Raw genomic sequence first — 14938 nt, 5'->3', positions numbered from 1 at the left:
TGTCTCTCTAGTAAGTCCTATTTATAGCACAGGCAAAGTTTAAATCTTTAGAAAGGGTAATTCTGGTGCTGTTTGTTCTATGAATATGCAGAAGGTCCATCAGAGTGGGTTCTGACAATGCCTTGTACGTTAGGCATAGATCTCTCCTCAACAGCCTGTAGGACACAGAATACTAGAATAGGGCCATGAGGCAGTCTGCACAGGACATGTTACTTATGCCCTGTCTTCTTTTAGTGAGAAACCTCTGTGGATGCTCCAAATGTTGGATATGCTGGGTTAGATACATACCAAAGGGGGCATTCCACTCAGTGATAGGTCTGATGAATGCCAAATACAGTGGAACAATGACTTTCTTGGACCTAAATGCCATACCTTTGTTTATAAATTGCACAACATAGAATGATTTCCTCACTACTGCAGACATGCAATTGTCAAAGACTAGATTACTGTCTATGTGTGTCCCCAAGTCCTTGACTACAGGATGAACTCTTAGGGATGTGTTGTCAATATGGTAGTTACCAGGGGTGGATGACTTCCCAAAGGATACTATTATGCATTTCTTGGCATTTAGTTTTAGTCCATGACTCTGACACAAGTTATTTGTCTGTGTTGACCCTGTCAAGAGAACATTTGTGTTGGTGTGGGATTCAATAACAGCTCCTATTTTGCAATCATCTGAAAATTGAGTCTGTCAGAGGCCATTGGCATTGGCCTTGACTTCAAAGAAGTAAATGCCAAAAAGGATTGGTCCCAGGACCTATCCCTGAGGTACTCCCCTTCTGACTGCCCTCTTTGTACAGGTGGACTCCCTTGACTGGCATTAATGGCTCAGGGAAACATTCATGCCACTAGGGAGATTGCTGGCACTCAGGATTTGGTAATCCATGCAGTTGTGCAAGAATATGAACTTGGGAGGAATTAGTAGCTACAGTGATCGAAGGGGGAATTTATTGCAGCAGAAACCACATTTGCAGCTTGCAAAGGTCATTGTTAATTGTCAGACTTCTATTTTATTTTTTTTATGTATTTATTTGACATCTGTTTACCAGGAAGGTCCGACTGGACATAAAGCCCATTTTCAGTGGAGGCCTGGGGAAGAAAAGCTCCAATACAAACTAACAGCCCCAAGTTATTTACAAATTGCAGTAGATGAAAGTTCCAAGGAGACACATAATAACCATACAAGTAGTTAAAAACATACAAGCATTTTCATACAATGGATAATACAAACTTGTCAATAATTTTATATATTAGGTTTCCATGATCTAGGTAGAGATGGCATCTGTAGTATATATACAACCATTGTCTAAGGTATTGTTGAAGAGCTGAGTTTTGCAGAGCAGTTAATTGCATGAGACATAAAAATGAAGAAATTAGAAGGGAAAATGAGAAGAGAGTATGTGGAGAAAGCATAGAAAGAGAAAGGTGTTGGGTAAGGCTGGGAAGAAGGTACTAAGGGAGATGTGTTAGGGGTATGTCTGATACAAAGGAGTAGGTAGTATAAGGAAAAGGTAAGGTGAGTAAGGTGAGTATATGGGAGTAGAGTGGTTAGGATATATACAGATGAGGAGTGCAAGTTGAGGTGGGGGAAAGAGAGGAATGAGGAGCAGTTAGGTGTGATAGATTAGAGTAGGACACTGACAGTATGTAAAGTATATGTAAAAGCTACAGAGGAGATAAGAGGTTTTAGTATGAAAGCTTCAGTGCAAGAGCAATGTTATTCAGCCAGGAGATGAGCATGAGCAGAGCCAGGAGTCAGCTAAGTGAGTCTTGAGAAGTTTTTGAAATGTGAGGGGTTTGTAGCAGTTAGGATATGTTGATGGACAGAGTTCCAAGTACTGGAGATACAGTTGGAGTATAGTGAATCCCCAAAACTGTTATTCAATTTTTGTAACTTGTAGAAGAAATTTGTCAGAAAATTTAAGGAGTCTTTTATTAGAGTACAGTTGCAGTAGATTTTGAAGTGCTGGAGATTTAGGTTGGTAAATCACGTTGTGGGCAGCTGCAGTTGTGTGAAGGTTAAGAGACTGGGTAGTTCTAACCAGCTGACTTGATCTAAAGCAATGCAATGGTGAGATCTATATGGGGAGGTAGTGGCAAATCTTGCAGTTTTGGTGTAGCAGTCTTCTAGTTTAGCTAGGTCTGCTTTTTTCAGGTTGGTCAAGATAGGCAAGCATATAGGTAGAGAGTAGGTGGGTTCTAGCTATAAATTGCCTAGTGGAGTTGATGAGGTATGGTTTGATTCTATATAGAAAACCTAGTTTTATGTGAATGTGTTTAATGATTAGAGATAAATGTTTATTGAATTTTATGTTGTTATCTGTTGTGATACTGAGGAGCTTTGTTTGAGATACAGTATTTATCTTGGTATTGTTCAATGAATAGATAAGAAATGAGGATAGGCAGTAAGGGGTTTTGTTAATCAAAGAGAGCAATAGTTAGTTTTATTGGGATTAAGAATTAATTGAGAGTTAGAGAGTCAAGATTCTATGGCTGAGAAGGATTGTTGGGTTATTTTTTGGATTCGAGGAAGGGAAGGTACAGCACAGGTGAATGTGGAGTCATCTGTATTCTGTACAATAGTGGCAAGGTGGGTAGTAGTATGGAGTTTATTGGTGAAGACAGTGAAAAGGAGTGGACCTAGGACAGAATGCTATGGGATGCCAACAGTGACAGGTAACAGAAAATAGAGAGCACGTTGCTACTTAACAGCTTGTTGCTGGCCAGATAGGTAGTTATGAAACCATGCAAGGATAGTTTGGTTTACTTTTAGGATTGAGAGTTCATTGAGGAGTTTTTGATGGAAGATGGTGTCAAATCCTTTTGACATGTCTAGGAAGATGGAAGATACTAGTTGCCCATTATTTTTTAATTGTTTGATTGTGTTGGTGAAATTTATAAAGGCGATCATGGTACTATGATTGGTTCAGAACATTGCATAATAGGTAGCTCATGAGTTGGAAGTGAATACATTTTTCTAGAACTTTGGATAGTGGCGATACAATTGCTATTGGCCTGTAGTTAGAGAGCTCTGTAGAGGTTCCACCTTTATGCAGTGGGATGATATAGGATAGTTTCCGTATTTTGGGAACATACTGTTCTGTGATAGAGTGATTGATCAAAATAGAGACAGGATAAGAGATGGCATCAGCAGCCAGATTCAGGTATTCAGTAGGTAGAGAATCAGCAGCGAGGGATGTGGATTTAAGTTTGTTGAGCATTTTTTTCATGGTGCTGGTTTGGACAGGCTTGAGGAAGAAGTTTTTTTTTTTTTCTTAGTTCCTTTTGATATGGTTAGGGGCGCATTGCTGTTATTTTTGGTTAGTGATAGTATGGAGTTAGTAAAATATGTATTAAACTGGGTAGCTGTACTGTCCGTAGTATTTACAGTGTTTGGAGTTGGAGTTGAGGATTGTCTAGGTTGTAGTAGTTGTTTTATAGTGGTCCAGAATTTTTGAGGATGAATTGGCGTTTTTGTTGGATGACATTATAGTATGTTTTCTTTTATCATTCTTGATCTGCTTTTTGGCTTTATTTCTTAGTTGCCAGTAATAGTCTAGGGTTGCTTGGTTTTTGTTGGCCTGATATTGTGCAAAGCTTTATCTCTAAGCTTGAGTAACTGGTGTCTTTTGTTATCCAGGGTGTATAATTTGTTTTTACTCTTGACAGTTCTAGAAGGTGCTAAGCGATTTAGTATTCTATAACAGAATATCGGTGGAGTACTCTTAGTAGGGTCCAGTCACAATGCTGGAGGGTGGATATAAATGTTTGAGGTATAAAAATGTTTGTGTTGCGAATTTGTCTATATATAGTATTTTTTGGGTGGGGGGTGCAGACATCTGAACAGGTAGATAGGTAGATGGTTGCTGATGCTGTCAGGAAGGCAGCCTGATTGATAGACAAGTGAGGGTTTGTTGGTTAGAATCCAGTCTAGAATTGATTGTCTATTTCTGTTTTTGTCTACTCTAGTTGGGAATTGTATTAGTTGGGAGAATACATGCAGATTGATGAAGTTTGAGGGGTTATCTGAGGTACAAGTGAACCAGTTGGTATTGAAGTCTCCCATTGTTATGGTTTCCTGAGTAAATGTTAAGGGAGTCCAGTGAAGAAAGTCCTCAATTATGGTGGGGTTGTTACCAGGAGCAATGCAAATTGCTATAGAAGTTATGTATTTATTGAGATTACTTTTGAGTTGCCTAAATAATATCTGGGCATTATTGAGTCCTGGGGAGTTTGGTTCTAAGCATTCTAATTTGAGTGTACTTTTATTAATTATAACTATTCCACCACCTAATTTGTTTATTCTGTCCAGTCTGTGGCTGTTGTAGCCTGGGGTTAAGATTACATTGTTACTTATCTGAGGTTTCAGCCTGATTTCAGTTAGAACTGCTAGATCAGGGGAGTATAGTTAGAAAGAACCATGAAATTCATGTATTTTATTTGCTAGGTTTCTGAGATTCATATTGAGAAGTAAATGGCCAGATCCATTATGGGATAGATTAGTAGTGATATGAGTATATGTAAGGGGTGGTGTGTAAGGTTCTTGTTGATTGATTTCGGGGCCTAGATTAGGGTGGATATCACTGCTTAATTTGAGGTGAGATATTACATGTAGGAATGGATTTGAGTGTTTGAATGTTAGTTTAGAATATTTATGAACAAGCTGGGGAGTAGTAAGTTACCAAACATAACTATATGTGAAAAATTCCGTCCTGGTGCTATTAAAGAGATTTGGTGCTATGTGAACGTTTATGGATGTAGTTTGGGGTGGAGAGGGAGTGAGATGGTGGGTGAGGAAAACTTTGTGGCTAATTGTTAGTAATAGGATGTCAAATGAGAGGCCAGGATGAGAACAATTAGGAGAGGAGTGTGAAAGAGTAACATTGTGGGACGTGAGATGTTGAGAGTTGTATTTTAGTTTAAGGGGAATGAGTTGACAGTGTTATAGGTAAGGTAAGGCGAATGAGGATGAAGTATGGAGTATTCTACGCATTGTATGTTTCCCAAATGTGTATGAGAAGATCAAAATGCAAGCTTAGATGCCTTCTGAGGCACATAAAGCTCTGTGCAGTTTTATGGGGGCAGGACACCACTTGCATCTGAACTTCATAGAAATTGAGCTTAATGTTACCTCACAGCAAGAGGTTCTCCGGTTCAATTCTCAGCTGAAGTTCCATCTGTGCGGAGTCTGCATGTCCTCCCTACAGGTACTCCGGTTTCCTCCCATGTTACAAAGACATGCATCTGGAGTGTTCCTCCCTGGGCCTCTGCGGATAATTGGCTTAATTCCAAGTCGGAATTTCCCAGTAAACAAATGGTAATGAATGAATGAATAAAATTATATTTTAATCCTCATCACTGAAGAGAGACTGATGCATGTCAGTCAGCAGAAGTAAGCTTTGAACTGAATGTTTTTCAGAAGTACGTCTATACATTTTGTAAGATTATGATTAAAGGTTTACTCAAAACTGGTTTGATATTTTGTACTTGAAGCAACAAAAATGAAAGGTGATAGAAAAATAATAAATACGTTATGCTTTTTCTGCCTTTTTAGAACTGTTTGTAGATTTTACACATTTGGAATGGAGGCTTTAAAGAATATGAAAGAGTAAGCTAAATTTGAAGACTACCTCTTGAAATTTACATAAAACATATTTTAGAACTTTTTCTTTACATTTCTGATCTATTATGTCAAAGGATTTCTTCACAAACATCCTGTGTGCCCCCACATATTGAAACACTGCGTGAGGAACACACTTGTGAAATTTTCAGACACAATGTTAAAGACCAGGGTCTGCATTTGCTTTATTACATCAGCAAGAAGAGAAAGGAGCTGTAACTCTATTCCAGTACTTTTCACATGAAGCATGGCTATTTGTTAATTGTAGCTTTGTTGATAAGGAACCTTTCCCCTCTGTGGCCACAAATCATTACAGTAAACTCCTTTTCAATAGTGTAAACATGAAAGTAGAACTTCATATGACAGTGGCCCATTACGCACTATTGGAATCAGCCATCACATCTGTAGTAACCACTATATTACCATGCATATTTTAACTTCTTTGTTTTTACAAAACAGGTACTCGGCCACAAGACTGCATCATGGGTTATATTACTGTGTAGTACTAGTATTCCTGATTGAACTCTGTCCATGACTTGCTGAAATGGCCATGGGATTTTCCCATCATATTACTAATTTTGCTTGAAATGGCCTCCTTTATACAATGCCTGTTAAAAATCAGCTTCCAGTGTAAGATGAAATATAAATTATTTGCATAATGAATTTATTTGTGACATTACTGTTCTCTTACCTCCCCCCTCTCTTGTGATTATGTTTCAGGGATTAACCATCAAGCCTCTTGTAAAATGGCTTAAAGTAAAGCGCAGTGATCATCACAAGCCGACTCTGAATGAAGAGCTTCACGAGCGGGTAAGTACTAGTAAACATCATCACATCACTGTTATGAATATGTCAGTGACAGAGATGGAGGCCTTATGATACAGCAGGCACAGTGCAGAAATTATTGTTTTACACTGTGTGCAGAATAACTTCGCAACAGGGGTATTTACATTTTTCAAGTATTTTATCTTCCTACTCACTGATCTTGAGGCAAAAAAGTATTTCTCATCCTTTTTTTCGGTTTGCACCACCACAGTCTAACAAAGCATGACTCTTTCTAAGGGAAATTAACTTTTTGGTAAGTCATTAAGAGACTGCTAGCAGAGGCAGAAATCAAGAGATGGACCAATATTCTGTCATATTTGAGGCAATTTCTCCTAGACTCTTGAATTAGCATACATTGGGCTTTTACACATCACTGTGATTTTCTACATATATCCTTTATACCTTGATTTTTACATTCAAGTGCTTTAGGTGCCTTAACACTGGCATTCTTATAATTTCCCTGCCTTTCATAAAGACAGTAGCTTCAGCCATTCGATGTACCGCCTGTTCCACCACCACATTTTGAGTGGTCTGAATTAATTTCAGAAACAGGTCAGTGACTGTGTGGATGAGCCTTTGCAACTGTTTCATCCAATATGATATAGTGAAATAAAGCTCTTATTATAACCTGGGTGACCCAAGTTTGAATAGCATGTGATGACAGAGGTGCTCACAACTGGCCTTTATAAAAGAGATTAGTTGGGGTAATAGTTAAGGTCTTCGCCTCCCATGCACAAGGTACAAGGATTGATCTTGACCTCCAGCCAATGCTGTTTGGAGTTTGCACGTTTTCCCTGTATCTCTGTGGGGTTCCACCCACCACCAAAAAGCATGCTGAGTGTTTCCATCTCAAACTCACCCAAGTGGGCAGCACAGACTCTAGATGGTGCCCTGTAGGGGAAAGAGTTGTATAGACCATCTGCTTTGGGCATCTACTCTGGTGCACAGTATCATCAAGATAGGAGAACACAGATCACAGATTGAGTGCTGGGTTGAGCTGGTCATTCAATGGTATAAAATACGGCTAATGTTGATTTGATCTAGTTAACTAATGTCACCAAATAGACATGGGTATTTGCCATGATAAGTGGAGTGTGGACACGGCCTACTCCAATCTACACCAGTGACTCATGCTAATGATGGGAGGGGTGTATGTGCCCCTACTGGCACTGTGTGCCCACCATAAAGCCCAGCAGCCATAGGTCAGTAAGCTACTCCATAAGTCCAGTTGCCCAGCATGGGTTACCTGGGATAGTTCAAAGCATTACTCAGGGCTCTAGCACCACAAGAAAAGGAAATAGATGAAGTTGAAGAAAGGATGGCAGTACCTCAAAATAACACTTACGAGGACTACAGAACAGATATGTGGTCAAGCCAAGTTTGGAAATAAGGTACATAAGAATAAATGGTAGTGAAATGCAGAGTCCAGAAAGTCATCAAAAGAAAGTAGGAGTTCAGGAAAAAGTGGGAGATAGAAAAGAAGGACCAGTCTAGGAATGAATACTGGTTGGCTAAGAAAGATGCTAAGACAGGAACTGCAGTAGCAAAAAACAAGGCATCAGAGGCACTTTACCAGCTTCTGTATCAGGTTGCAAGGTAAAGACAAAAAGATAAAGTAGTCAGTCAGACACTTTTCATAAGGATGCCAGCAACAACCTTCTCACCAGTGCAAAGGACTTCAAAGGCAGATAGAAGGAGTACTCCCAGCAGCTTCTGAATGAAGAAAACTCCACAGAAGCTGCACTGTCCCATATGCAGCCTATGTTGAGAAAAGAGGAGGAGACCACCATAGGAGAAGTAAGAAAAGAGCTAAGGAAAACAAAGAAAGGGAAAGCAGCAAACTCATCTGAGGTCACAGCAGATATGATATAGATGTTGGGTGAGATGGAGAGAAATGACTCCTGAGGGTACTCATAGCAGTGTGGGAAGAGAAGCATATCCCAAATTACTTCAGATTAAGCATACTAGTGCCAGTGTTCAAGAACAAAGGGGGCATTCACAAATGTCGGCAATATAGCGGTATCAAACTCCTGTCACATTGCATAAAAGTTCTGGAGAGGGAGATGGACAAATAAAGATGCAGAGTAGTAGAAAGTAAGATGGGAGATGAGCAGTTTGGATCTGGATCAAGATGCAGCACAACTGACCTGATGTTTACAGTGAGTCAGATAGCTGAACGGAAGCTAGAGATGAGGAAAGAATCCAACTTGGGCATTCCTAAACTTGGAGAAAGCATATGACAAGGTCCCAACAAAGCTGATCTGGGCAGTCCTGCAGAGGTTTGATATCCAGAAACATTGGTAGAATTAGTGCAAGCTATGTACAAGGACCCAATGACTCAAGTACGTACTATGTTCAGTCTTACAGAGGGGTTCCCAGTGGGATTGGGTGTGCATCAGGTTTCAGCTGTAAGCCCACTGCTCTTCATATTGGTGATGCACTACATTACTAAACAGGTCAAAGGGGACAGGTCAACAAAGTTGCTGTATGTAGACAATGTGACATTACAGGCAGACTCTGAGCAAGAACTTCAACAAAGAATAGATGAATGGAATGCAAAACTGAAGGCACATGGGATGAAACTGAGTAAAGGTAAGACAGTTGTAATCGCAGCAAATGGAGGAAATTAGAAGAAGCTGAAAACTGAGATGGAAGGGAAGATAGTAGAACAGGTTAACGGCTTCAGATATCTGGAAGGAGTGGTTGAGGAGAAAGGAAGTCTGAATAAAGGTCAAAACTAGAATCAGAGAGGCTGCAGCCAACTGGCACAGAGTGTTGAGTAGTTGATGACGGAAGAATGCCAAAGAAGCTGAAAAGTAAGGTGTACAGAGCAGTGATGCTAATTGAGACAAAGTCTTTTTTTTACCCTTGTCATAAGGATTTTCTCTTGATTTATTTTAACAAGTACATTATTTGTGTCCTTGGCAGATTTTGCTCAATGATACCCAGGTCCTCCATGGTCATCATGATGTAGTAAACATATTCCAAATCTGTAGGCTCCATCTACCTAATGCTTTGCATCTGTCTCCCTGCCTTCATTAGGAATCTGTTGGCATTTAGGCCATCTTGAACCTTCATAGCGGTCACTGACTCACAGATTATTTTGGTGATTGATTCTCAATGTGTATCATACAACCATGGTGACTGTTAAAGGAAGTCTGCTGCATGATCTCTTTCAGATGTTTCCCTTCTGTTCTTGCAATTCTTTGTGCACATTGCCCAGATCTTGGAGTTTAAGTTAAGTCGCATATCACTAGTCTGTATGTATTATCTGGTGACACTAGCCTGATCTGATTGACTTGAGGTAAAAGAAACTTGTGCATAATAGTAACACAAGCTACATAGTTAACCACATCGGAAGGAGGCCATCAGTCAGACAGCCTTCAGGGGTAGATTGGGGGTTGTCACTATAAGCCCTACTGTTCCCACATAAAAACACAGCTCATGGAGCAGAAAAAGGATGTGCAGTAAGCTGATCACACTGGATATGCCGCACTTCCATAAAGGACATTCTCAATGATCATCCCTGCCCCCTTCCCTCAAACATGGGAAACAGTCCCTAACCCCCCCCCCCCACCATCTCTGCCAAGGAAATCACACCTCTTTATATGTTCTCTGAGTGCTCTTGACCCACCCTTTTCCCCTGAGCAAGAGGTAAGCAGGAAACACCACTTCATTCCTTTCTTTCCTACCTGGCTCCTCCAGTGCTGGGCCTGCTATTCAAACTGCAGTCACCTGGGTTCCAGTAAGGACTCCATTCCTCTGAGCCACAGAGCCAGGCACACTTCCAGATCATTTATTTTAATTTCATTTTGTGAAAGAAACCTTTTAGTTTCAGCATAATAAGATGATAATCTTATAAAATGACGTGAGGTAAAAAACTTGTGGATAATAGTAACACAAACTACATAATTAACCACATCAATAAGTACAGGACAGCGACAGTAATTCCTCTACATAAAATGGGGCCATCTAATGACCTGGGAAAATACAGACCTGTCAATTTGACTAAACCTATACGTAAGGCCATGGAAAGAATAATCATGGACCTGACAAATAATGACATAGGAAACCTCCAAACACTGGACTGGACCCAATTAGGCTTTGTCAAGGGCAGGTCATGCCTACTGAATTTGGTAGATTTCTTTCAGGAAGTCATTAAGTTGTGGATGAAGATAAAACAGTACATACCACATAGCATGACTTGGCCAAGTCATTTGACACAATTCCCAATGCAGATGTTATAAATAAACTCACAAAACTGGGTATAAATCAAGAGCTAGATTTCATAATGATTACTTGACAATATTCTTTATTCCCCTAAGGATAGGCAGCACTGATTCAAAAGGCCTCTGGTGATCTCTATGATCATAGCAGCTGGCACCAAATGAGAGCTGTTGGACGATCCAGCTTCTTTTCATCCACCTAATCAATGAATCTAGAGTGTTGGACAGAATGGGGAAGCAATCTTATACCCCAGGCACATTTGCTCTGAGAGCATGTCTCTGCTATATATATATATCTATATATATATATATATATATATATATATATATATATATATATATAAGTAACTTTCAAAGAGATTTAATGTACCAGGTTTTAGACTCTTTCAGAAAGGCAACCATGGCTTCCTCAGGGAAACAAATCAAGAATATGGTGGTACTGTGTTAAATATCATCAGTCGGTTCATGTGTCTGTTACATAATGTAGTCAATGGAGCAGCAAGGGTGGTTGAGATGGGCATCACTTTAGGACTTCATGCCTGGCTTTACCTTTGAAACTTTTTGGACAATTTTAAAGCATCTTTCACCATAACAACCTGTGATGGATCTGCCCTTGTTGGATCTGAGGTGAAAAATAGATTATCAAGGTGCAAGCAGAAACTTAAGACTCTACCTGCATTAGCGATTAGATTTGAGACCTCTCAAAATATCCTATAACAACAGTCAGAAGGCATCCAAATTTCTTTGGTTTGAGAAACCCAGCATCAAACCTTTGATGACTCCTCAGATTGGGAGGCCATGTGAAAAACAGCCCTTTCAAGGAATGCCAACCAAAAGGTTATGGAGAACCGCACAAGCAATGGTTTTACCTAACTGCTCACCTCTGGAGATAGTCAGGGACCATTTATGTCAACATTCAGCTGCATGGATAGTCAATAAACTAGACTATTGGATGACAGAAAGAGAGTATACAGAGGCTGTACAGTACCCTTTTCCCACCTTCCTCCCCCTCTATCACAGCCTCTTCTATATATTCTACTCCATCAGCTAAAAGTGGCTAAGAGAGAAGCTGTCACTGCCTTAGAGAAAAGAGCCATCCAAGCAGTCCCACCAGACCAAATAGGGTATTGCATCTATTTGAGATTATTTAGTTCCAAAGAAAAATGAAGACCTCAGACCAGTTATGGATTTCAGCAGCCTTAAATTATAAGTGAGGAAGACCCCTTCAAAATGGTCACAGTGCATGTCATTTTGCCCTGCAAAAGCAAAAGATTGTATTTGCTCATCAGTCATCAAGAATACCTTCCTCCACATCAAAACTGCCAAAACATCCAGGCAGTTTCTGTACTTCCAGGAGTAAGCTAGACATTTTCAGTTTAGAGCCTTGCACTTCTGTCTCAGCATAGCCCACTGGGTGTTCACAAAGGGCATTACAGTAGTCACAGCTCACCTGATATTCAGAGGGATTATGGGTCTTCTCATACTTTGATGATTTCCTCCTTACTGCTGTTACCAGGACACGTGTAGTAACTGACGTATATTACTTGGTGCAGATGAGCCTATCCTTAGGTATTTCTATAAATTACAAAAAAGTCTGATTTTCAAACATCTCACTACATTACCTTTATGGGGTGCTATCTCTACATAATAAACTACATTGTCAGCCTTTCTCGAGACAGAGTTCAGTCCCCTCAGAGCAGCAACTCAGCACCTGTTACATCAACAAACTCCACCAGCCTCTCTGATGCCTACTATTCTAAGACTGATGGCATCCACTGCAGTCATAATCATTCATGCATGGTTTTACATGAATATTTTACACTGAATGCTCAGAATTAAGTGGTTCTAACTCTCAAACCAGCCCCTTCAGCAATTCACAAAACCCAACTGTGCAGACTTCATCGGAAATGGTGTTTAACTTAAGCGGTATTTGGGGGAAGATCCTTTGTTCTCCCATCTCCATTGGCAACAGTTAGCACAGATGCCTCCTCTCTTGGAGGTGGGGTGCATTTTAATGGGAAAAAGGTGCAAGCGACTTGAACTTAGACTGAGGCCAATCATGCCATCAACGTCCTAGAGATGATGGTGGTTCTCCTTGTGTTGCAGGAATTTTATAACCTCCTTCTCATTTAAACAAACAAATGTCTGTCATATGATATTTAAACAAGCAAGGAAGAGATAAATCCTACCTCCTTGCAGAGAGGTTATGAAAGTGTGGCAATGGTTTATCACTTCACATCACTTTCTGATCAAAATGCAAAGCCAGCTGCCATGAGTTCTCTCAATTCTACAGTAGCTCAGCAAATCTTCAATTACTTGGGCCATCATTGTTGCAGCCTGTTTATGTCCCAGTCCATTATTAAATGAAGCAGCTACTTTGTCTGGATTCCCCCAGAGAGACAGTCTCTGAGAGATGTGGTAGTCTGTTATTGCCCACCAGACTGCTATATGCTTTTCACCCCATTCCCTTCATCTCCAGATTTTTGTAGAAAGCAGCTACTTACAAAGCCACAGTCATCCTTATTGCCATATTCTAGTCAAGGTAAATCTGTTTTCCCTAGCTCTGGCATCACCTAAAAAGTGTTCATGGCTTCTGGATCCCTAACTAGATCTTCTTTCATCTGGCCAGGCAGCCTCACCTGGATCCACAGAATCTCAGGTTGACAGCATGGTTTTTCCAGTTCCCTTGATGGCCAAGGACCCTTTCTTTTCCCAGAATATAATTCACATTCTGTCCACCTCAAAGAAAAATTTACTTGTAAGGTTTATAAGAGCAAATGGGAATGATTCTCTATTTGAACTAGTGAGCAATGTATTCTAGTTTTCTTAAATTTCCTGTAATATTTATGAGGGTATAGATCTTATTATTCTATGATTAAAGTACTATTGGCATCCATTTCCAATTTTCAAGGTGGGTTTCACAACTGTTCTCTCACATCAAACAAGTTCTCTAAGTTCTTCTTGAAAGGAAGCTTCCTTTTACATCCCCCAATAAAAGACCCTGCCCCTCTAGAGCAAAGCAGACTTGGTTTCTGTCCTGGATAACCTTAGATCTGATGATGTCAGTTTTCATTCTATTCTCAGCTTATGGGTTCAGATCCAGTCCCTCAGATCTAACTCGGCCATTGCTAAAGTTCATGGCAACCAGAAACTCTCGAGCTTCTCCCTTACCCACAATGCACCAACCCAAAGTACCTCAGATCTCGTTTGCCACTCTTTGCAAAAGACATGGTGACAGTTACTCTCAAGCAGATAAGTCTTTATATTTCTGAATTTATCTCCCTTTTTTTGCAAAAAAACAAAGTCTTAGGCTTCTTTAATTCTCTTACCTTCTGCTTCAAGTTATTTCCTGCTTAAAATATTGTCTGTCCCTCTTATTTCTTCTTGTATGTCTGTACCTTGAATACTATCATTAGTATTCTTTCCCTTTTTCTACAACTCTGTGTAGCTCTTTTATTACCATTGCTAGTATCTTTCCTTAACTCTATCTGCTTTCTAAAAAAAAAAAATCCTTTACTTTTATTTTGTTTACTATCCTTTTTCTGATGCACACACACATTATGTGTGTACTGCTTAGGACCACTTCATCTACAAGAAGACTGCTCCATTTGTCATGCTTTTAACCCTAGAGCACTGGTTGAATGCAAGAATAAGTTGATTTTAAAAGGGTTATTACCTTCTTCTTTTGGAGAGGTATTATCTGGAGCTCCCCCCTCGAGAAACCAAGAAAGCTTAAGTCTTCTTCTCTAAGCCTTTCTACATCCTCTTGCAAGGCTTTGGAGTAGTTGAAGAAAAGACCCTCCTTCTGATTTGACCTCCCCTTCAGAGCCTGCAAGAAAAAAGTCTAAGCAGTTGGATCAGACTTCAACCTCAGATATGAAGCTAAAGAAAAGAGATTCATCAGATCCAAAACTAAAGAAAAAAATTTGTCAGATCCGACTTCTTCGGATCCAATGCAAAAATCATCTGATTCAGCCTCCATTATCTCTTACCTCCCAAGGATCAGATACTCTCCTTCAGTGGACCCAGTTCCCTTCAGAGTTCCTCCCCCCATTTTGGAGAGATCTACGTCCCCCTCTGTAATTTCCACTCGCTCTTCCAGGAGTCTAATGGAAGAAGATGTGGAGAGATTGGTGAGATTCATTTTCTTGGAGCACAGTCTCATGGCTGTTTCTTTGGCTTTTAATCCTTTGAGTCAGGAGGTCTGATCTTCCACTACATCCTGTTTACTAGTTCCTTCTCTGACTGCTTCAATGGTCTCAAATTC

At 40.0% G+C, this 14938-nt stretch overlaps 1 protein-coding gene across 1 annotated transcript in view; it reads left to right on the top strand.

The window, feature by feature from the left end:
• The window catches only part of SLC9A5 (solute carrier family 9 member A5), a 2700532-nt gene that overhangs the window by 1868709 nt on the left and 816885 nt on the right, over positions 1-14938 (top strand). The window contains exon 8 of the mRNA XM_044081386.1: positions 6341-6430. Within this exon, the coding sequence (XP_043937321.1) occupies positions 6341-6430 (90 nt within the window). The remainder of the gene's footprint in view (positions 1-6340; positions 6431-14938) is intronic.

The sequence above is a fragment of the Protopterus annectens genome, chromosome 8.part0 (genome assembly GCF_019279795.1).
Source record: "Protopterus annectens isolate FY-2018-M chromosome 8.part0, PAN1.0, whole genome shotgun sequence".
Taxonomy (NCBI): Eukaryota; Metazoa; Chordata; order Ceratodontiformes; family Protopteridae; genus Protopterus; species Protopterus annectens.
Note: the sequence above shows the minus strand (reverse complement) of the source record. Positions and strands in the feature narration are given on the sequence as shown.